Source organism: Schistocerca serialis, chromosome 3 (assembly GCF_023864345.2).
Source record: "Schistocerca serialis cubense isolate TAMUIC-IGC-003099 chromosome 3, iqSchSeri2.2, whole genome shotgun sequence".
Lineage (NCBI taxonomy): Eukaryota > Metazoa > Arthropoda > Insecta > Orthoptera > Acrididae > Schistocerca > Schistocerca serialis.
The window spans coordinates 507838571-507862924 of NC_064640.1; the positions used below are offsets into that span (position 1 = coordinate 507838571).

Sequence of the window (24354 nt, forward strand, 5' to 3'; positions counted from 1 at the left end):
ATGTCTTCTGGGGTATTCTGTATTTGCTAGTATTGTACATCCGCTTGTGATGTGATCTAAATGATTTATTATTATTATTATTATTATTATTATTATATACAGACTCGGTGGATAGAATAATGGTTAGGGAACTGACATTCCATCTAGAAGGTGGTTGGTTCAAATTTCATGAGGTGCACGGAATTCTTTTTCTTTTCAATGACTTGGATCATTATTTTTAGTCAATCAATTGGCTTAAATGTAATGAAGTACATCATTTGCACAAATTTTTCTTCCGATCGGTCTTTTCCCTTTTGGAATTCTTATTCATGTGATTTTGTTATGGACACTACTGGCCATTAAAATTTCTACACCAAGAAGAAATGCATATGATAAACGGGTATTCATTGGACAGATATATTATACTAGAACTGAAATGTGATTACATTTTCACGCAATTTGGGTGCATAGATCCTGAGAACAGATATCAGTACCCAGACCAACCACCTCCGGCCGTAATAACGGCTTTGATACACCTGGGCATTGAGTCAAACAGAGATTGAATGGCGTGTACAGGTACAGCTGCCTATGCAGCTTCAACACGATACCACAATTCATCAAGAGTAGTGACTGGCATATTGTGATGAGCCAGTTGCTTGGCCACCATTGACCAAACGTTTTCAATTGGTGAGAAATCTGGAGAATGAGCTGGCCACGGCAGCAGTCGAACATTTTCTGTATACAGAAAGGCCCGTACAGGACCTGCAACATGCGGTTGTGCATTATCCTGCGTAAATGTAGGGTTTCTCAGGGATTGAATGAAGGGTAGAGCCACGGGTCGTAACATCCACTGTTCAAAGTGCCGTCAATGTGCACAAGAGGTGACTGAGACGTGTAACCAATGGCACTCCATACTATCACGCTGGGTGATACGCCAGTATGGCGATGACGAATACACGCTTCCAATGTGCATTCACCGCGATGTCGCCAAACATGGATGCGACCATCATGATGCTGTAAACAGAACCTGGATTCATCCAAAAAAATGACGTTTTGCCATTCGTTCACCCAGGTTTGCCATTGAGTACACAATCGCAGGTGCTCCTGTCTGTGATGCAGCATCAAGTGTAACCGCAGCCATGGTCTCCGAGCTGATAGTCCACGCTGCTGCAAACGTTGTCGAACTGTTCGTGCAGATGGTTGTCGTCTTGCAAATGTCCCCATCTGTTGACTCAGGGATTGAGATGTGCCTGCACGATCCATTACAGCCATGCAGATAAGATGCCTGTCATATCTCGATTGCTAGTGATACGAGGCCGTTGGGATCCAGCACGACATTCCGTATTACCCTCCTGAACCCACCGATTTCATATTCTGCTAACAGTCATTGGATCTCGACCAACGCGATCCACAATGTCGCGATATGATAAACCGAAATTGTGATAGGCTACAATCCGACCTTTATCAAAGTCGGAAACATGATAGTACGCATTTCTTCTACTTACACGAGGCATCACAACGACGTTTCACCAGGGCAACGTCGGTCAACTGCTGTTTGTGTATGAGAAATCGGTTGGAAACTTTCGTCATGTCAGCACGTTGTAGGTGTTGGCACTGGCGCCAACCTTGTGTGAATGCTCTGAAAAGCTTATCATTTGCATATCACAGCATCTTCTTCCTGTCGGTTAAATTTCGCGTCTGTAGCACGTCAACTTCATGGTGTAGCAATTTTAATGGCCAGTAGTATATTAACTTCAGTTTAATTGCTTCCATTTTGTTATCTGACTTTTTTGTCCATGTTATTGCTTTCATTATTTCTATTTCTTATTTTGTTTGAATTTTGTTTTACTGATAATCACTGCTTTCATTTAAATCATCATCCACATTCTTTTGGCCATAGTGCAATAAAAATTAATGTTTTAAATATTTGTATAATGATTACCGTCCAAAAAGATGTACATCTTGTAATGAAAAATACGACCTTGACACCATTTCACAGTCACTATAAGTAGGTTATGTCATCTTTTGTTTTTGAGCTGATAGATTGGCATTTTCAAATGGTTAAACGTTATGATAGAGAAATAAAAGTAATTAAACTCACATGCACAAAGATTCCAAGTGGAAAAAGAATGATAGGTAGAAAGAATAAGAGAAAGTGAAGAAATAAAACATTGGTGTAACAAAGAAACACAAATAAAAGAAATTGTGTGTAAATCAAATAATTGAATAAAAATAATGACCAAAGTCATTTCAATAGAGATTTTAAAATATCAGTGTACCTGATGAGATTAAAAATGAAAACCTTTTGCATATGAGGTCGGTACCCTAACCATTGCACTATAAAGCAGTCTGTAAATTGTTACTATTTTTAAAGCTATAGATTATCATGCAAAATTCCAAAATTTTTTTCGTCAGTTACTCGCAAGCTGAACGGTTGCAGGGTGTGATTCATTGCACCTTAACCTACATCACTGTATAGATTGTTTCAAAAAGTCAATCTCACCGCAAGGGACCTCTCCTTATAGGTCAAAAAGTTTGGGTTGTTTGGTAATCAAGAGATATAGTATGCTACTTTCACAAGTTGTTTCTCCGGTTAACTGCTTAAAGTAATCCATGGATAAGGCATTTTAAACAGTTTCACACGATCTCTGTTCAAATTATGTGTCCTAATCACTTGAGTCTCCAAGTCTGTAGCTAGTTAGATAAATTCTCTTCCAATACAATAATTTGTCCAGGGAAACAACCTTCTCCAAGTTTTTTCTAAAAATGTCTTGCCACTATTGCTCTTGGGGCAGGGTGTCTGTAACACATCTGTTTAGTGTATTTAATCGTCCTTTAACTCTTATCTTCACAGAAATTATTTTGTATTCAGAATCTGTATTAATATCATGATTATCACTGTAATTTAAAAGTTCATTGCTGTTCACATCAGGTTTCAGTCAGCTTTCTGTCTTTAGAACTATGTGGGCAATATTACCATTTATAAGCAAGATAATTCTGGGACCTTACCATGGTCACTACTGCATTTAACTAATACTGTATTAACATTTTCTTTCTCTGATCTGCTACAATGAATGCTACATCCCTTAATTAATTCGGCTTATATTCTTCTGTGGCTGAAATGAGGACTTATTGGGCATCTGAAGCTAATTCTCAATCTTAAGAAAACTCTTGTGTGCATGCCACGTTTACTTTGCGACCTAGTAGCTGCTTTCTGTGTGTAGTGCATGCCTGACCTATTAAGATGGGTCTCTCAGGTTTCTACCCAATAGCAGAGGCCAAGAAAACTGCATACAAGATCTGAGACACAGATTTGAGGCTACCAATCAACTCCAAACCAAAGGACCATGATCAATTTTGGTAAAGGTGCTGCAAAAGCTTGTTTTCATGGTACAAGAGAACAGCTATGCAGCCGGCACTCACTTTCTCTTCCACAGAGAGATCAGTGTCCACGCCACTGTTCATCATTTGTGTCAGGTGAGTGTCAGACAGTCAGGATAAGCGAATCTAAGGCACTGTGATGTCAAGTATCCCATGTGACACAATTGGTGCCATAAGTCCAAAGCATTTGTCTGAGGTGTTTCAGTGCCACTGCTACCCAGGACAGCATCCTGAAGTCTTTAGACATGGGCAGTTGCCAGTTTCCACTGCACTAGTACCCAACGGGCACATTCCCTGTCCACTTTTAATCTACTTTTGCCTATACCACAGGGAATATAACATTAACCCAAGCAGTGTCCAGGTGCAGTCTTGAGTATTGCTGCTACTACGTCGCTTCTAGTTGTCACTACTGTACAAAGGCGGCTTATGGAGCACTGATGTTCAAAATATACACAAAGACTTAGGAAAAGTTGATAGTCAACACTGTTAAATAACAGAAACTATTTAGTCTTTGCAGAAGCACGAGAGAACAAAGATTAAACTAAATTTTATCTTGACAAAGAAGCTGTTGCTTCTGCTAGGTGCATGCATTTTGACTCAACAGCTGTGGCTGCAGTTATACTATTAAAGTATATATGCAGTAGTTGCAAAATTCAAACTGAATCAGGTGACAGTAGCGGTTATGGTGGCTTGAAGATACTCTAGAAAGTTGGCTCACACAATTGAAAAGCAAACCTGCCACTGTGGCTGAGGTTACTAACGAATGCTTGTTTGGTGGCACTTGACCCGAGAGTAAGCTGGTTTGAATCCTGGTGGTTGAAAAAAAATTTCAGTATCAGTATTTGGCTGGCAAAGGGGAGGAGAGGTGGCGTAAAGCTCCCTATCGCCAGATTTTGTACCAATGTCCTTATTTAAATACCAACCCTCTCCGCAGTGTCTCATGAAGTGAGAAGTGAGGGCATGTGACGCTGTTGACAGTGATCTGTCATCAGATGGGGACATTAAGCATGGTGCCCATGTTGGTGCTGTTTGTGAGGAGCAGGCTATGAGCCGGCACCGGGTTTCATCCTCTCCCTTCTCAAACCATCATCATACAACCCAAATATTACACTACACACACACACACACACACACACACACACACACACACACAGTACATTCATGTTTTATTACAGAAAGTTGTAATGAAGCGTGTTGCAAAAAAAAAAAAGTTCTGCTACTGATTACAGGTGTACTCGACTCCAGGGACCAGTTTGCCTGTTATTTTTCTGAAATTTTTCATCATCTGCCTTACATTGGAACTCCCAATTATCAGAAAACCTCCATCTGCACTTGTCAGGACCTTTCAGGGATATTGGCTCCAGCCCCAATAGATTAGGCATGTTGTGATGTACTCTCAGCAATGGGCAAGATCTGTTTTCAGGGCATGATGAGACAGCTGTACAGCCAGTACCCACTTTGGTATTCTGTACAGAGATTTGTGGGCTTGCCACTGTAGATGACTCATGACAATCTTTGGCACGGGAAACTTTATTTCACTGTCCTATTCACCATTTCTATTAGTTATTTCTCTGTGCAGTATCCTTTTAGGTATGTGTGTCTTATTATGTAGTGCAGTCTAGTGCATGTTCATGTTCAAACCTGCTCACAGGCAGTAGCTGCAGTCTCACCTTAGAACATTTGATTTATAGATATTTTCAAAATAGAATCCAAATTCTGGACAGTCAGTGTCCTTTTTAATATGATTGAGACCCTCATGAAGCAGATTCTGGAAAATGTCTTGATACTCCTGTTACATTGACATTCTAATTATGTTGCACATTTCTGGATTTGATTTTGGAGATTTTTTTCTTCAAGCATGTTCAGCATGACAAGAACAGTGTAATCTGTGCTTGGGTGGGTTCAAGAAGTTCAACCGTGCATTGTGAAATACTTCTGCCATGTTGAGCATAAATACATTTTACTTCAGAGGACTTCCCAGAGCATCCTTTACAACTGTTAAAAATATTTCCATAATGGGAAGATCACCTTTGTTCATAGACATGAAAGCACAAGGGAAACCGTGGCAATGTTGACCAGTACAAGAATTGTTAGCTCATAGCCATAGGCATTGTACACTTTGCATGCAAGTACTGTACTGAGGCAGCATTTCAAACTGAGCCCCATTCATCATGGTCACCATGAAATCTTCTTTGTGCTGCTATGGAAAATTTTCTAATTTTGATTTCCAAAGTTTGTGAAGCTGTTCTATTGAACCCACTTCTTGCATCTCTTGTAGCATAGTTTTGCACTAGTGCTGTCATTTTAGTGTGTTGCTGCCTCAGACTTGAGTTTATAGTCTCTTGATGTATTGTAGAGATCTTTGGTTGACAGCAGTTTGTCTTTTGTAATGGAGTCCCTCACAGAGAAAAGGATGTCTCTAGATGGAATTTTGATCATAAATTTTCTAATGATTTTTCTCTCTGACTTCTCTTAAAAACTTTAAGAAGCTTATATCTGTCTAATGGCGAACATATATCATTCAGAATGCCACAGTAATTTTACCAGTTGAATGATCCCGATGCCAGCTAGGTAGTAAGCACCAATTTTGTTACTACTCAGAAACTGGTTTGACACTTACTTGTTCCTCTGTATTTGTGAACACCAACACAAAGGTAGAAAAAGACTAATTTGGAACTGTTGGTTTTGACTCTGACGTGTTGCTCATGGTGCAGATGAACTGATTCATTGATTGACTTTCTGTTCTAAGTTTCCACATTTAAAATTTGTTTGTGTTGGAAAACTCAATAATTTCATGACCTATGAGCTTTTTGTGAAGAGAGTATTGGCGACTTGTTTAACATTGCTCTGCACACTTATATTTGCACACTGGATGTAACATATTATTTTCAGGTACATTGTGGTGTTTAAGAATATGCGTCCTGAATTTGTAACCCTGGAAGTGATGAAATTGCAAATATTGAACATTAATTTCAGAGCCTTGTTTTTCAGATGTTTGCTATATTGCACTACAGTAATTGCAAGTATATCCATTCATGTTTCAACAGTCTAATAATGGCACTGAACACTTTGAGTACAGTTCAGTAGCTGCAGCAATTCAACAGATGTTAGGCACCCAAGTCAGCCTATGCACAATTACAAGTCCAAGGTACCTACAGCAGCACTGAGCAAGAAAAAAGGCACCGTATGAAACTGTGACAAGAATGTAGTTATACTAATAATAAACACAGAAGCAGCCTTCATTAACTGCCTGACTGAATTGAGGCAGTCTTCAAAATGGTTTTTAGTACACATCCCCTTCATGTATTTTACAATAAAATTATGTCTTTCTAGAAACATATATTCTGAAATGGAATAGCCTCCCATTTTTCTTTCTTGTGTCCTATCAATGGAGTGAGTCATTCAGAGTTTAAAGTTGTTAATAAACAGAATTTTAATAGTGTCAATAGAAGATTGTGTGTGTCTTGTGAAATATTTTCGAGATGCTTTGTCTACTGCTTTGGCTGCTCTGTTCATCAATCAATAAATTTCACATATATAAGCCATAAACTGTAACAAGTAGATGTGAAGGATGATAACAATAATTTTCACATGGAAATAAATCTCAGATTGTGAAAAGAAAAAGAAATTGCTATAGGTATGGAAAACTGCTCAGTGTACCGGGTGTACAGTAGGAAACGGAAGTGGAAGAAAAATGTGTCAGAGGAATAACAACTTGATGAAAGTGTGTGTGTAGTGTAGGCAGAGCTGAGGATAATTATAGTCTACTGCCTTGAATTTGCACACACTCTCAAGTTCCACCCAGGTGAGTGACTTCAAGAGAATGCAAGGTAGGCTCAGGTTGTACGCTTACTTTCCTGCCCTGAGACACAGGTCTCACTTCTCATACCACATGTTGAGCAGATAGATGATTGGCATTTTTTGGCATGAATTTTCCTAAGTAATTTATTTCACACCTGACAGATTGTTCTTTAAGATAATGGGTCTTGACAAATTATTGATGATGATGATGATGATGATGATGATGATGAAGTCCCATACTCCTTGTCAGAGCATTGGGGACGATGCGAGAGACCTGCAGTGCTGTACTAGCCAAGGTCCTAGTGGAGGTGGTTTGCCATTGCCTTCCTCCGACTGTAATGGGGATGCCTTCAGTGTCAGGTGGGCGGGTTTATGTGTATCAAGGAAGCTAATGGTTATGCCAGCAGTAGCAGAGCTACCAGCGGGGCCACCTAAATCAGACAAGCCTTGGCAGAGAAACCAGATAAAGTGTGTCCCATATCACAGCGCAAGGAGAGCTCTAGAAGTATAGAGAAGCCAACCTTCATAGGGGACTAATCCTAAAAAAAAAAAAAAAAAACTAAATTTTTCAGGAAGAGTGTAAGGTGTGGGACCCATAACTCCAAGCTGTAAAAAATGTCTTATTACAGAATCACTAGACCATTGTATAATGGTGGGGCATGACTTCAGCAAAGGAAAAGGATAAAAGTTTTGGCCGTAGTAATTTTGAATATACAAACATATTTTTGTGTGTGTTTTTTTTAATTGTGTTATCAAGTATCCCGTTTTTTTTTCAGTGACCAACAATCTACATATATTCATGAGCAGTTGAATTGGAGACACACGTGTGATAGCCTATAGTGTCCCTTTTAACTGTGTTGTCTAGATATATGTGTCAAGGCATGGACTTCATGAGAGAAAGAAAATGTTCGGTAGCCATCCTGAACCATGACAGCTCAGCTGCTACATGCAGCTCTCAGAGATTGGTCACAGCTTGGTCCTGGTGCATACATCTCACTCAGTGGCATCACAGCTGTGCTCAGTAGGATTTAGGTTGGGTGAACTGCGACATCCAGAGAGGCCGCAAAAACCCTCATGTCAGTGGAGGGCTCTTCAAACAATAAGGTAGCAAATGGGTGACACATTTTCTTAATGAAGATACAGGTCACTTGTGGAATTCTGTAAGCGGGCAGTTGTTCTTATAGTACTCAGTGATGGTCGACAATGGCGTGCCAAGAGTATCAGTTTGTCTTGTGTAAGAGTTCCATCTTGTAATCAGTCAAGGCAAACTTTTTCCATTCTTTGAGCATCCATTAGCATTGTTTCAATGTCCAAATTAATCTTTGAGGCTTATGATGTATGATGAGCAGAGAGAGGTGCATATGTGAAGTGGTCATTCTGAATGCTACGGCTCATCGCCAGTGGATAGAATTAAAAAGGATCAACATGTTGCTTTTCACAATAGCTGACTCTGACAATGACAGTTTTCATTGAAGTGCGATACTCATGATGCACCCTTGATACGTTGATACAGAGGCACATGGAAAACTCAGTGACTGCACATGGAAAACTCAGTGACTGCACAGTCTTGGAGATGAAGTGTGTACTTAATGGATGGGACACTTCCACACATCAAATTATCCTCTTTGGAATGCCCCCTGTTTAAAATAGTTTCTCTCATTTAGCTGCTCGTGTATGTATGTCTCTGGTATAACTTGAAAATAATTGTATTCTCCATCGCAGCTGCACAAGATGATACTCATTGTCATTTTCAGCTGGTAGTAGGCGTCTTCGGTTTGGTCTTACATATACATATACAATGCTTACATTCTACCAGAACTTCCCCTACTATTTTCATACAGTGCATGTCTTGGGTATGTTATAGGTTTTTATCAGTGCTTTGTTCCTTTTATAAAGTGTTAATCAGAGTGTTGTCAGTTTTTAACTTTCCCGTGGCAACATATATTATTCAATTGTTTTCATCTGTCATTGTGAACTTTGCAACAGGGCATTGCTGCCAAACATCATAACCTATGACAGCTCAGGTCAGGCACTGTTGGCACTGATGCGGGTTGGGAGGGAAATGCCACTATAACAGAGGTGACCTGTGGGGATTGTGTTCTTTGGGCTCCCAAATGTTGGCATAATGAGATATCCTCAAAATCTGATGACATGAGGCAACGTATTTGTGGTGCAATTGTGTAAAGTGTTAGGTTATTGAGTGAAGAAGATAGCAACATAGAGATCAGATTGGAAATAATATTTCAAAATACACCACCTGCTATTGGTCTCTGCAGCCAGTGGATATCTTTCCAGGAATTTCCACTTGCAGCACAGTTGCCATTTATCTGCTTCACGTTCACTTTTTATCTCAAATTCTCATATGTTAAAAGTTCTAATTAATGCTAGTAATCATTAGTCCATCATTTGGAAGTGATTTAGGTGCTTGAACTGCTATTGTTACTGTTTCGTGTGTGATTGAAAATATGATTTTTGATGTTGATAATTTGTCATTTGTAGCGTGCAGTTTCATATGTCTCTGACTGAGGTTTTTGCCTTCTAGTGATGTCACATAGACACCCTGCAGTATGACATGCTTTGTCACATTACTATTGGTTTAGAAGCAAGACTCTGTACAGGTTATCTGGTGCGTATGTTCATAACCAGCACGGGCAGTGAAAATACTGATGAATGTCCTGATATGACTACCATCTCAAGCCTGCAGTATGATTCAATACTGACCAAATGAAAGCACCTGACAATACTTCCAGAAACTGCTTGACTTGGTACCACGCCATTGTTTATTAACAAAAGTGTGTTTAAATGGAGTGTCACTTAAAACTTAATGAAGAATTTCCTGGTAGGGCAGAGACTGCATGTCATCTTGGACGGAGAGTCATCAACAGAAGTTGCAGTAACTTCAGGCATGCCCCAGAGAAAGGTATTCGGAGCATTGTTGTTCATGTTGTACATTAATAATATGGCCGACACTGTTATGGTCACTTCAGACTTTCAAAGATGATACAGTTACCTATAATGAATTACTATCTGGAAAAAGCTGCAAAAATATCCAATCAGATCTTGATAAGATTGGAAACTTGCTTTAAATGTACAGAAATGTAAATCTGTGCACTTAAAAAAATGCAGAAAAGCAAAGTCCTATGACTACAATAGCAGTTTGCCACATTTGGAATCAGTTAACTCATACAAATACCTGGGATTAACAGTTTGTGGGGATATGAAATGGAGTGATCACAGCAGCTCAGTTGTAACTAAAGCAGGTGACGGATTTCAGTTAATTCTACATCTGCATACATACTCCACAAGCCCCACTGCACAGTGTGTGGTGGAGTGTACCCTGTACCATGACTGGTCATTTACTTTCCTGTTCGACTCGAAAATAGAGTGAGGGAAAAACAACTGTCTATATGCCTGCATTTTCCTCTTAATTCCTCTTATCTTTGCAGTCCTCACCCAAGACATATGTTGGTGGCAGTAGAACTGTTCTGTAGTCAGCTTCAAATGCTGGTTCTCTAAATTTCTCATCATTGTTCCTTGGAAAGGACGTCACTTCCCTCCAGTGATTCACATTCAAGTTCCCGACACATCTATGTAACAATTCCATGTTTTTCGAACCTACTGGTAACAAATCTCACAGCCCATCTCTGAATTGCTTCGATGTCTTCCTTCGATCAAACCAAGTACAGATCCCAGTTACTTGAGAAGTACTCCAGAGTAGGTCACACTAGTGTCTTACATGCAGTCTCCTTTACAGGTGAACCACACTTTCCCAAAATTCTCCCAATAAACCAAAGTCAGTCCTTTGCCTTTCCTACCACAATCCTCACATGCTCGTTCCATTTCTTATCGCTTTGCAACATTATTCCCGCATACATAAATGACACGACTGTGTCAAGCATGACACTACTAATGCTGTATCCAAATGTTACAGATTTCTTTTTCCTACTCATCAGCATTAACTTACAATTTTGTACATGTAGAGCTAGCTGCCATTCATCACACCAACTACAAATTTTGTCGAAATTATCTTGTGCCATCCTAGAGTCTTTCAACTTTGGCACCTTCCCGTATATCACAGCATCATGAGCAAACAACTGCAGATTGCTGCCCGCTCTGTCAGCCAAATCATTTACATGTATAGAGAATAATAGCGGTCCTGTCACATTTCCCTGACGCACTCCTGAAGATACCCTTGTCTCTGATGAACACTCAACACCAAGGACAACATTACTTAAGAAGTCTTAAAGCCATTCACATATCTGGTAACCTATTCCATATATTCGTACCTTCATTAATGGTCTGCAGTAGGGAATCATATCAAATGCTTTCCAGAAATGTAGAACTATGGAATCTGCATATTGACCTTCATCCATAGTTTGCAGTGTATGAGAAAAGAGCAAGCAGAGTTTCACACAAATGAAGCTTTCTAAACCCATGCTGATTCATGCACTTATGCTTCTCGGTCTCAAGAAACTTTTTTAATTTAATCTGAGAATATGTTAAAGGATTCTGCAGCAAACTAATATTAGAGACATTGGCCTGTAGTGTTGCAGATCTGTTCTTTTGTCCTTATATAAAGGAGACACCTGTGCTTTTTTCCAGTTGCTTGTGACTTTGCACTGGGTAAGAGATTCACGATAAATGCAAGCTAGGTAAGGGGCCATTGCTGCAGAGTAATCTGTGTGGAACTGAACTGGAATTCCATCAGGACTTGGCAACTTCTTTGCTTTCAACTTTTTCAATTGTTTCTCTACACCTGGAATGCTTTTTACTGTTTCGTACATATGAGACTCTGTTTGATGGTAAGACAATGGTATGTTTGCACAATTCACCTGTGTGAAGATTTCTTAAATGCAAAATTTAAAACTTTGGCATTTGTTTTGCTATCTTTAACTGCAACACCAGACTGGTCAACGAGTGACTGGATGGATGGATGCTTTACACCCACTTAGCTATTTAACATAGAACCAGAATTTTCTCAGGTTCTTTGCCAGATCTTTTGCTAAGGTATGCTAGTGGTAGGTGTTGTACGCTTTGTTGATGACTGGCAGTAAACTGAGAAAATCCAGTCTACAAAGAATGCTACTTGCAAAACATTTGTTCACCCCATGTTAGAATATTGTTCACTTGTGTGCACTCCCATCATAGGTTCGAGTCCTCCCTCAGGCTTGGGTGTGTGTGTGTGTTGTTCTTAGCACAAGTTAGTTTAAGTAGTGTGTAAGTCTAGGGACAGATGACCTCAGCAGTTTGGTCCCTTAGGAATTCGCACACATTTGAACATTTTTTATTTGTGTGGACTAACGGGGGATATTAGATGTATACAAAGATGAGCGATAAGAGTGATCATAAGTTTGTTTGACTCCTGGTAGAGCATCACAGAAATGCCGAAAAAACATTATTCGTCAGGTGCATCAAGATAGACACCAGGTATCCCACAAAAGATTAGTTACAAAGTTTCAAAAACCTGGGAGGAGGGAGGCAAATAATTCTGTGCTTCTTTTATAAACAGATTTGTCATTGTGACAGTTAAGATTTTAATAATTTATTAAGCTCTTCCTGCAGGCTTCATCTGGAGCCATTGCCAAGGAATCTGATGCCCTAAAGTCCAGTTCATCAAAGAATACTATGCCATCAGGCAGAAGAGGTGTAGAGCGGAAAGGAAAGCAACAAAACCACAGGTATGAATGATATTTGAATGAGCCCATACTGGGTTTGGCGGCTTAAATCTGGAATATATGACAGTATAAGTAGATTTTGTGATGTTTGTCTCTTTTTGTGAGATCTTTTTACATGTTAAATTTCATCATTGATGGAGAAAATCTGTTGTTAATGATTGTGTATTCTTTTCCTGTCATCAGCTTTGCAGTTAAGGATCGCAATAAAGAAGAAAATCGTGACAACAGTGGGAAACGAGAGCTGGGAAATTCTCACTTGAGTACTCTGTACTGTAGTAGTGTGAGAGATATAAAAGCAGAACAGCTGGATAAGATTCTTCGTGCTGCAGAAAGTACTATTCTGGTTTGTGCTGACTGTGGGCCAAAACCAAAGAGAACAAGACGCCATGAAATGGTTCGGGATTCTCAGCAAGCAGCACAAAAAGGAGTAATGGATGGTAAACACCAGGAAAATTCTGGTATGCCATTGCCTCAGGACCACTGTTGTGATGAAGAGCCTGGTGAATTGTATTTGATTGTACCTGTACAGGAACGAATTGAAGAACTTTGCAAGATGTCAGTTGAGACACTGATAGAGGAAGGCGTTATTGCAGTTGTTGACCGGTCACATCAGCAGAAATCTTGCAAACATGCTGAGACCACCACAGCACCTCAAGTGCCACAGCTGAATACTACTGAATCGGGTGCACGTACACAAGGTAGTTCATGCACTCCATCACCTAAGATCACTAATGGTTCTGTTAGACTACATCGTACCACAGAACCTGCTAATGCACGTACACAAGGTAGTTCGTGCACTCCACCATCCAAAATCACTAGTGGATCCAGTAGACCACACCATAACACAGAACCAGCTAATGGACAACACAGAGAAAATGACCCCCGGGTGAAACAGACAAGAGCAACTGATGCACGTGTGCCACGTGGCAATGGCCCAGTTAGCTCCTCAAGTGTTGGGGGAAATCCACCAACTGAAGAAAAAAAGGAACCAGTGACAACAGATCCTTATGAAATGTAAGTAAATTCATTGTTCTCTTATGAGTTTTTGTGTAAATGTAGGATGTATGGACAGCATATCCAGTGTCAGAACGTCTGAAACTTGGTCCAACAAATCCATGCAGGCTTGAATTCATATTGAGATTTGTACATTCTTGTCCATTAAGCCATTCCCATCATTACAAGTGCTTATACAATATCATAAGAGTATAACTCATTCACTGTTGAATAAAGAATGGTAGGAGCCCTGTGCACCTTAATTGACACCTCTGTACCTTCTGACAATTCCTTTCATTGTGTGGTGGAGTAATTTCCTGCACTAGAAGGCAACTGTGTGCAGATGAAATTTGCATCTAGACTGTACATTATAATCGTTTTAAAAGGTTGTGAAATGAAACCTGGTATCAGATTGATGAATTCCTTTAAGTACTAAACTGCATCACAGTTAAGTCACAGATGACTCTTAAATGCTTACAGAACCAGCTGTAGACTGCAGTGCCCAGATCCAGCAGAAAAGTTCCAGTGACCAGTGCTCCCTGATTCTTCACATCCATGAGTCACTGAGGTAGATGCACCAATCTTATATAGCAACGTTTTGACCATTTCTCATCTTCATTCTCCTTCACATTGTCTTGGAATAAATGAAGTGAAAAATAGATTTACACTATTACATGTCATCTGCTTTAAACACTATCTAGTTGTTTAATCTGAACCTCTCTCAAGTGATTGGTTGGTTACCCTATATCCTTCCTATCTGCAATATTCTGGTGCCTTGATTAATGTGGACTAGTCTTAACCTTTTGCACAGCTCTCTAACAGCATTGGTTTTCATCTGCATGTGTTTCACTTGGTATACCGACTCTTTTTCACCCATTTTACTGAATACCCTGCATGTTAACATACTCATGAAAGAACAAATAAATAGCTTTCCACAAAGGACCTTATTAGTATGCTGTTACTCACTAGAAACATGAATGGTATCTTAGAAAGAGATGGAAATAGATACCTTATATACAAGGGTGATTGTGATTGTGATACAGTAGCTCGAGGGACACTTTTTATGTAGAAAATAAGATTACTGATGATCTGAAAGTATTTGCATATTGTTGCAGGCAGTTCACTTAAAACAAACCCTGTAGAATACTCGGGAATGTGGATTCAAGCAGCAAGTTGGGAATTTCACAAGAGGAAAATAATTGCTCTGAAGCAGAAACAAATTCATTCCACAAATATTTTGATTCAAATGGCAGTCCATACTATAAAAACCTGTGTAGACAGTAAATGCAAAAGGTGGGAACATTATTGAGCAATGGGAGGTATATGTTACCTTACGGTGGACCAAACAGCATGCATGTAGAACATTATCATTTGCATTTTGTTTCACTAAAGGTGTATGTCCATTTCTTTTTTGGTACTAACAGTAAGCAGTGTGAAGAAGATATACCAAGTAGTTAAACTTGCAAAGCAAATAAGTTGAAAAAGAGACCTAACTGAACAAATCTGAAAATATACGTCTCTACTTGTGCAGTAACCAGGTGAAGTTCTATTTGGTGTGGTTCTTTGCGTGTTGAATGTACTTCCATGTGAAGTATAATCTCTGTAACTTTTGTAGTTTATTGCTGGTACAGTAGTGGTGGTTCCTCTGCTTTCTTGGCTGTTTCACACACCATCATATTTTTGCATCATCCTTTCATAAATGTCATTACTTGCATCATCAGATTACTCACAAATGATTGTACTGTCGAAATATTGTCAAAACATTCTACATTCAAATAATATCTAATTTTTATGGCGCCGCCAGCTGTCAGTAGTGTTTATTATGTACAGTGTGGAAGGCATTCCTTATATGTTTTGATGTTGGGCAGAATAATTCAGTTCACTGAGGCATTATACCTTTGCTCATCTGCAGGATTAAATTCTTGTAACTGAGGTGATTCATCTGCCTAGTTTATTTTACAGTATTAAATGTATCGTATTGGCTTGTCTGAAATCTTATGTCACCAGGAGTTCAGAGGTATTCTAGTTTTTACGTAATATGTAGTGACGACAATCACTAATTTTATGTAACTGAGTTGGAATCATTTGAAATAGGCCACTTACCAATTTGTATACAGTCTAATTGGAGGGTCAGTCTTAATACACTGTAAAGATCTTACTGATGGTGTTAACTGTATTATCATTCATAATAGTATGGAAAGAACATTTAAAATGTTGAGAGAACAAAAAATGAAGATTATAAAACAATTTTGAGTGCTTGCAGACTTTGCAGACTTTGCAGACTTATATGTCAGATTTGGATACAGTTTCTACATAAATTTTGTTCAAATACTTTAAGGTCACTTTTGTAAACGTTAACCTTGTCTTCAGAGATTATGAATCTTCTTCCACATACATGATTTTCCATTTCAGAAACAATCACATGGGGACAGGTCAGTACTCTAAGGATAGTTAATTCTGTAGTCTCTAGGAATGGAACAGTTGGTTTACTATATGTACAGATATATTTTAATGATGCTGGTTCATCCCGCACACTTCAGTACCATTCTTGACATTTGTCAAAAACTCTTGATAGGGATAACATTGTTTAGCAGTGAACAATTAAAGTACTTTGTTCCTCCAGGACTAGAGTTGCGACATGACTACTTTCCAAGGAGAAAGTTAACACCATTTTTTAATGTATTACAACTGTGAAGAATTGACAGATATGAAATGTTTATTAGTCAGTCATGTAGAATTTTTGGTTTTGGCCAATGGAGCAATCTGTATTGTCAGTTCAAAGCCCTAAAGTGTTGCTCTGTTGTTCTCTGAAACCATATTCTCCTCAGTGATAACAGATTCCTGTGGTACTTTGATAGATTACTCAGTACTCTCCTTGCCTTCAAGTGAAGTGTTGCCTCTGTGTAATTACAGAAGCCACCAAAAGATTCACATTACATAGGACATTTCCTGAAGCCTGTTGGAAATTCTCAAGGCTTTTAGATTAATGTAATACACTTAACAAAGCACAAACAAACCATTGTGTGAAAGTGCTTCTACCATTGCTATGTATCTAGGACAGGCTGTTCCAGCTCGTCGGCTCTGTTGTGAGCCGCGGAGCGCTCCCTGCTCCAGGGAGCCGTGTCGCTCGCTGTGACCATTCAAGTGGGCCGGAACCCCGCCACGTGGCACGGCTGGCTGAGGCAGGCGGCAAGGCAAGCGTTTTGATGTGCCAGCTGCATCTTAAAAGATCGACAACCGCATGCTCTTAGCTGCTAAGCTGCGGTGACATGCTACACCAGGAAATACGATGTTTAGGAAATAAATAAGAAACAACTGTTTTACAAGAAATTGAATACTAAATTTATTGTGCCTCTGTAGCTTGACATTTTGTTTTCATTACAAGATCAGGAATATCAGGCGTCAAAGTGTTCACAGCGTTAATGCGGAGGATGGCCTTCATTGTTGCATCCTGAAGAAATGATTGTTCCTTACTTTTTACTCTTTTCATTGCCGAGAAAAGAGCTCACAACAATACATAGATCCAAACATGCACATGATCTGAACGGTATTGTTGTGAAGCTCGGGAAATGTTTTTTGCTGTGATGAATGATACCATCATGACAAATTCAACATGTTGTAGTACCTCTCTTTCAACAAAGTTGAATTTTGGAAATCAATAATCTCTGATTGAAGTGATGATGACAAGTCATTGGGGGAAACTGAAAATAGAGTGCTGAACACCTTAAGTTCCATTTCCAAACTAATGACGTCTCGGAATCGTGTTTCAAACGACGTGATGAGCTGCTTTAATTTTGCTTGGTAATTGCCGAAAGTAGTTCCTTCAGGTAGTTTTAAAGAAGCAAGACAATTGAAGAACGTTAAATGTCCATTACTCATCTGCCTCTCAAATAAACGTAACTTTTCCATGAACGCTTTGATCTAGTCGTGCATGTCAATGATTAGCTGCCCTTTGCCCTACAATGACAGATTTAAATTATTCAGATGCATAGTTATGTCAGATAGGAACGCCAGGTCTGATATCCATTTTATATCTTTCAGACAACGCATTTCTTCCCCTTTCATTTTGAGAAAAAGGGATATTTCCTCACGAATGGCAAAGAAAACATCAAGAACTTTTCCCCAACTCAGCCAACGAACTGTACTGTGGTAAGGTATATCCCCATATTCCGCTTCCATTCAGGAATCCTTTGAATTGGCGATGATTCATACCGTGACGCCGCACAAAATTCACACACTTCACGACATCCTTCATTACGCCACCTAGCTCTACTGTTTCAGCACACAGTGCCTCTTGGTGAATAAAACAATGAAGAGTCAAAATGTCTTTCCTGAATTCGTCCCTGAGTTTATTTTTCAAACAAGAAGCAAAACCTTGGTGACACCCGATCATTTGTGGTGCACCGTCTGTCGCTACAAAATGGAACTTATCCCACGGCAAATTCATACTGTCCACTGATTCACAAACAGCTTCAAAAATGTCACGTCCTGTTGCAGTGTAATCGAGTGGTACCACATCCAAGAGTTCTTTAGTTACTTGCAGCTCCATGTTGACACCACGCACAAATACTGCAAGCTGAGCACAGTCCGATATGTCGGGTGCTTTTGTCAAGCGCTAGAGAAAATGCAACAAAGCTCTCCGCCATTTTCCTGATCTGTGTCTCTAAATCAGCTGCCATGTCCAGGATTCAACGAGACATTGTTTGCTTCGACAGGCAAACCCCTTCAGTTGCATGCACTTCCCTTGGAAGCAAACATTCTGCAACTGCTACCATGCACGATTTTACGAGTGGTCCCACCGTAAAACGGCTTGCCACTCGTCGCAATGATGTGAGCGACCCTATAGCTTGCTCGAATTGCAGATTCAGTAGAGTTTTCTCCGCTCTCATTCACCTGAAAATTATAAATGCATTACAGAACACGAACTATGTTGCATGTTTTGATACACTCCATATTAAGAAACCGTTTTTAAACTTACGTCTCCTGGTATGTCGTTCTTAAGCCTGGCTACCAGTTTTCTGCGTGCAACACCTTCTACCTGATCGTAGTGCGCTGCGTGAAGATGTGTATAATGTTGTTGTATATTGTACCTCTTCTCATAATTAAATACTTTGACATACAAGACACTGCGCACGACCATCCCTCTCAATAAATAGAAAGGTATCCTCCAATAGAGGTACAGGGCTCCCGCAGCTAGTCATAGCTGTCATTGAACACGGATTGTTGCGGCTACATGCGGCCAGGGGGCAGTGAGTTCGCTTTCCCCCTCCACGTAGGCTCCAAGCTGCTGCAGTGAGCGCTCCAGAGTGCTTCGGCTCCCTAGAGCTTGGTTGGAACAGCCTGATCTAGGATCTTAAAATTTTCATCATGACACCTGTATTTAAAAACATGTTACTATGGTATGTTAAGAATTAATGAAAGCAATGTGGCTCTGTACTCACATGTTTGTAGTTGCTTTCACCATAATTCCATAGCATTTAAAGGTACTGTGCATAGCTTACTGATGCACATCTGTGAGTTATAACCATTTATCTTTTGAAATGTAACTGATACTTGAAATTTGCCTGTGAATTTTATCTTGGTTGATACAAGATTCTGTTAGAATGATAAGTTTTAATCTAAGATGACACTATATTACAAAAGGACAAGAAAATTTGGCCACAGCAATTTCATTATTTCATTGCTTTGGAGGTAAACTGATTTTTCAGTTGTGTATACAACATGAAATTCATTCATGCTGTGTTCTCTTACAACTTTACGTTTTAGAGGTCAGAGAACAGTGGTAGCAGACTTTGTGTAACCTGGTTACATAAGTATCCATGTACACGTTCCTTAAAGCGTGTGCTAAAGTGACTGGAAAAAATTGCATGTGGTTAGAAGCACCACAAAGTGCACTTTAGGAGGCACTACTGCATTTGCAGAGAGCAAGCCGTCATGGTGTCGAGTGCAAAAAGGAAATTGGTAATTCTTGGTTTCTGTGTGGCCACTGTGTGATATTCCTTGAGGTGAATAACACAAAAAGAAGAAAACAGTCGCGGATGAAAAAATGGATAAGCAGATGGAAGAAGAGGGGAAGCTAGACAGTTTTTCAAAAATAACTTCTTTTAGAATAGGAATACTCATTTTGAAAGATATTTAATGGTGGGGAACGATAATTATTGACCTTACTGCACATGATACAGTGGAAATTAATGAAGCAGGGAATGTGATGAGAAAAACAATTACTACTCTTGGGAAGTTATTGGCTACTTTAAGGTTCCATGGCACTGGTCACTCGAAGTCTGTGAAAAAATTGTACTTCCGGTATGCAAACATCCTCACTGCCAGCACCACTTCTGTGTGAGGTCTCAGTGGATGTCTTTCTCTATTGTATTATGAACACAAGAGTTTTTTTTTCCTTCCACTATTGCCTGTCTGTGGCCTACACTGCTTAACATACAGCATAATTTGTTTACTGCTATAACATGTTTGTTGCTGTTATGATAATCATTACTTCTGATGTTGAAAAGCCACAGCTTCAATTACTATTGTTCAATTAAAACACTTGTGTGACCTTCTCAAAATCACATTGTCAGTGAATTGTGGGAGCTGTGAAGAGCTCAGCTGCAGATGTCTTTGCCACTTGGAAGTGCCCCTGTGAGTGAACACCTCAGTGGTTATTGGCAATGTATGTGCTTTCTTGCATGAATATAGACTTGGCTTCTGTTCCAGGCAGCAGCAAGGTGGGGGTAGTGATTTTAGGAAGTCTGTGCAACTCCACGGACCTTTCTTTTAAAGGATTGTGTAGGTAGGCATTACGAGAACTACAAGTGAAAAGAGATTCTGTACTATGTTAAGAAAAAATATTGTAGGAGATTTGTTTTCTACTGGAACTAATAGTTTATTTAATAAGTTCATTATATAAGCCTTGCAAATGTGATGTGCCATGCTGCTTCTTGCAGGCATTTCTGTGATATTTATTCTAAGTATTTGATGCCTAATTTTTTTATTTCAAATTAGTTGGCCTTGTTTCATATTCATGTCAAGTGATTACTCACTTTTAATAACCTGTGGCAATTCTTGAAATTTTCTCTTTTCTGGATTCAAAAATCAGTAGTAGCTGAAACTCTTGATTTCTTAAGACATTAGATCCTTTGCATCCATTGCTGCAAAAGCAACTATGAGGGGACTTCAAATAGTTAGTTATGCATATTGTCTCATGCTAAGACCACTGCACGTCAAGACTGGCACATTCACAGAAGAGAGTACATGTTCTGAGTTTCCTGCAGAGAGAGTTCTGCTGCGGTGGGGGTAACAGGTGCATCACAGTGTGCGAATGACATAGGGTGGCATCTGGAAAAGTGCTCCAAGTTGAAGTAAATGGAAAAATACAGTTCTTGTGGGCAGAACATCTAAATTGCACACAGATTCACTGTTAAATTCTGAAGGTATATGATCCAAACGCAATGTCGCATCCGGCTGTAGTGAAATGGTGTCAACAATTTGACTAAGGCTGCATAGACACTATTGATGCTGATTGCGACAGGAGGTCATTGACATCAACCACAGATGAAAATATCCAGGCAGGCAAGGAACTGATTTGGAACGATCACAGATTTTCTGACGATGAGGGCTCTTTCACAGTGGATTTTAAATGGTTCCGTGAGCAAGGAGCAGACCTAAATTATTGAAGAATTGAACAATTAGTAGAACATTTTGAACATTATTTACAGAGACTTGGTGACTGTATTGTAAAATATTGCCATGTATCTGTGTCACTTCAATGTAGTACGGCATTTAGTACAAATTACTTGGCCTGCCACAATAATGTGTAACTTACCTATTGAATTCCCCTTGTATAATTTGCTGACATTACAGTCGGCTCATACTACTACATGTTTTATACTGTGAAGAAGTGGTGTTGTATGTCATATAACAGGAGCACAACAGTAACTATTACTTTAGTCCTTCACTGTTGACATCTCTCTCTTGTGGTTCTTCAGCTTTCTTTTAAGTTGTGACTATCTCACCAAAGTGTGATTTATCTACATTTCTCAGGTTTCTTTCACATGTAACTGTCACCATTTCTTTTAACTGTATCATGGTGAATTAACCAGTAATTAATGTTTGACTACAGTTACAGACACTTCATCAACAGTATGCTGTGGCTTCAAACATATAATCGATAGCTACATAATCCAGTGTGCATAATGGTGTTGGTATGTATGTATGATGACATAGAAGACACTCAAACAACTCTTGCATTCTCCAGTATGCATTTATGATGAGCATGGCTTATCACAGTGGTAATAAGTGTGGTTTTTGTATTAATTGTTTAATGTACCAATCTATAACACCAAATTTTTATTTTTTCTGTTATAACAGTATCCTAATCCATAATGAGCCAAAACCCTCAAAGTGACCCACAATATCTTAAACGAAACTAAGGCACTTTCATTGTAAATATCCAATGTCAAAATACTCCCAGGTGGTTAGAATTTTATACACACTCAAAATTTTTTTAAACATTGGCATGCTTCCAGGGAAACACAAAAGTAAGCTGTGGAGTGACACATGATGTAAAGCCATATAACTGGAACAAAAACTTGGCAAAAGTGAAATTCTGACAGCAGCACACAAAAGCTGCATGTGTTCACAGAAATACAGAAACAAAAGATTATCGCAACAGAAAAATAACATTACAGTCAATATGGACTGACACAAATTGAAAAAAAATTCAAGAAAAAATTAGACGATACTTCTGCAGAATATTTAAAGAAGAAATGGCAAATTATGAGGCATGTAATCTCGTGTTTTAAACACATGAATGGCATTCTGGAAATACATAATAAAGAAAACTATTAATCTTCCAAAGACCGAAATACTTTTGCAAAACCTGAAAAAAACCAGAATCTCCTCCAAATTGCAAGAAGTTGAGTGAGTGATCCATCACTTCAAAAATAACAGTACTCTAGGGAAATGTGGCATTACCACTGAAATGTGGCAAATGTTTAGAAAACATTGCTTGGAAAGTTCATGCAATTCTTACAGATGTCTGGCTCAGTTTAAAAATCCTTTCTATTGGCAGTGTGTCCTGGCCCACCGCTTTACACAAGAAAGGGGACAAAACAAACTTGAGTGGGATTTCCAAGCCTTAATCAAGATACAAACAGATCATGTAATTTTGGAATACTGAACAGTTTTCAAGAAAAGCAGATCCTGTGAATTTTCAATCTCGGAAGCATGTTACAAATCCACAAACGCAGACAAACAGTGATCACCTCTAAAGACTTCAAAAGAGCGTATGATTTGTTAGGCAGCCATCAGTATTCACCACTGTAGAAGAATTTAAAGTTGATAGTAACATGGTAGAAAGGATCAAACAAATGTTAAATAGCTCTGTGTCAAAAGTTATTCTAGGTAAAATTTCTGAAACTGTTGATGTTAAAGGAGTCGTCTCACAGGGATCTGGACTATCCTCAGTTGTTCATTCTTGTATTGAAGAAAAGTAATGAGAGCCTGTGCGTGGGGGGGATCATAAAAAGAAAAACTGTTGGCAGACTGCATGAAAATAAATTTCATTTGCTACCTGTGGCCTTCTCGGATGACCTAGCAGTTGTCTTCAACAATAGGAAAAACTTTTGGAAATTACAGCCAAAAGTGGAGTCTAAATCTCACGCATAAAAACTCAGTATGTGGGAGGAATTGTTGATACATTGAGGGGCAACTTGTAGCTACTCACTTCAGCAAGACAATGCATGTTCGTACATTCAGTCCACAGCTCTTGGTCTAGTGGCTAGTGTTGCTGCCTCTGGATCACGGGATCTCAGGTTCAATTACCGGCCGGATTGAGGATTTTCTCTGCCCGGGAACTGGGTGTTTGTGTTGTCCTCACCATTTCATCATCGTCATCATTCATTATAGTGGCTAGATTGGATTGCGTAAAAATTGGATTGTGTAAAAATTGGGACTTTGTATGGTTGCTGATGACCATGCAGTTGAGCGCCCCCCAAATCAATCATCATCATCATCATCATCATCATCATCATGCATTTAGTCACGTAGGGCAAATCTACCAACATTCAAGATTAAATTGTGAAGCAAAGAAAGAGAGAAGCTATAAGGGCAAATCTGCCAACATTCAAGATTAAATTGTGAAGCAAAGAAAGAGAGAAACTATAAATAATAATATAAAAAAAAAAGCAAAACAAATCCATCAGAATCACTTCGAACAGATATGACAAAAAAAATTAATGTCATGGAACATAAAACTAAGCCACTACAACACAATAATTAGGCATTGGAAACCTTGATACTTTGGGGTAGAATTTAAAATATAGAAAAGCTAGAAATAAAAATTGTAAGAAAACTTTTGGCTGTGTCTAGGTGGAATTTTGATTGAAAGGAGATCTCTTGAATTCCATCAATATTTCTAGAAAATCTCTGATACTCCCAGAAAGACAAAGAACAATGGACTACTTGAAACTGGCAGATATCTTCAGGAAATGGACACTGCTGTCATGCTAAAGGAAAGATCTGCCTTTAA

The 24354-nt window shown here is 39.1% G+C and overlaps 1 protein-coding gene across 4 annotated transcripts in view; it reads left to right on the forward strand.

Moving 5' to 3' along the window:
* Positions 1–24354, forward strand: part of LOC126470391 (uncharacterized) — a 195808-nt gene that overhangs the window by 170179 nt on the left and 1275 nt on the right. For 3 of the 4 annotated variants that reach the window (XM_050098232.1, XM_050098233.1, XM_050098234.1), the window contains 2 exons: positions 12724–12839; positions 13020–13850. In XM_050098232.1, coding sequence (XP_049954189.1) covers positions 12724–12839; positions 13020–13850 — 947 coding nt within the window. Of the gene's footprint in view, positions 1–12723; positions 12840–13019; positions 13851–14309; positions 14398–24354 lie in introns of all 4 variants that reach the window. The other variant, XM_050098235.1, reaches the window with a different exon arrangement.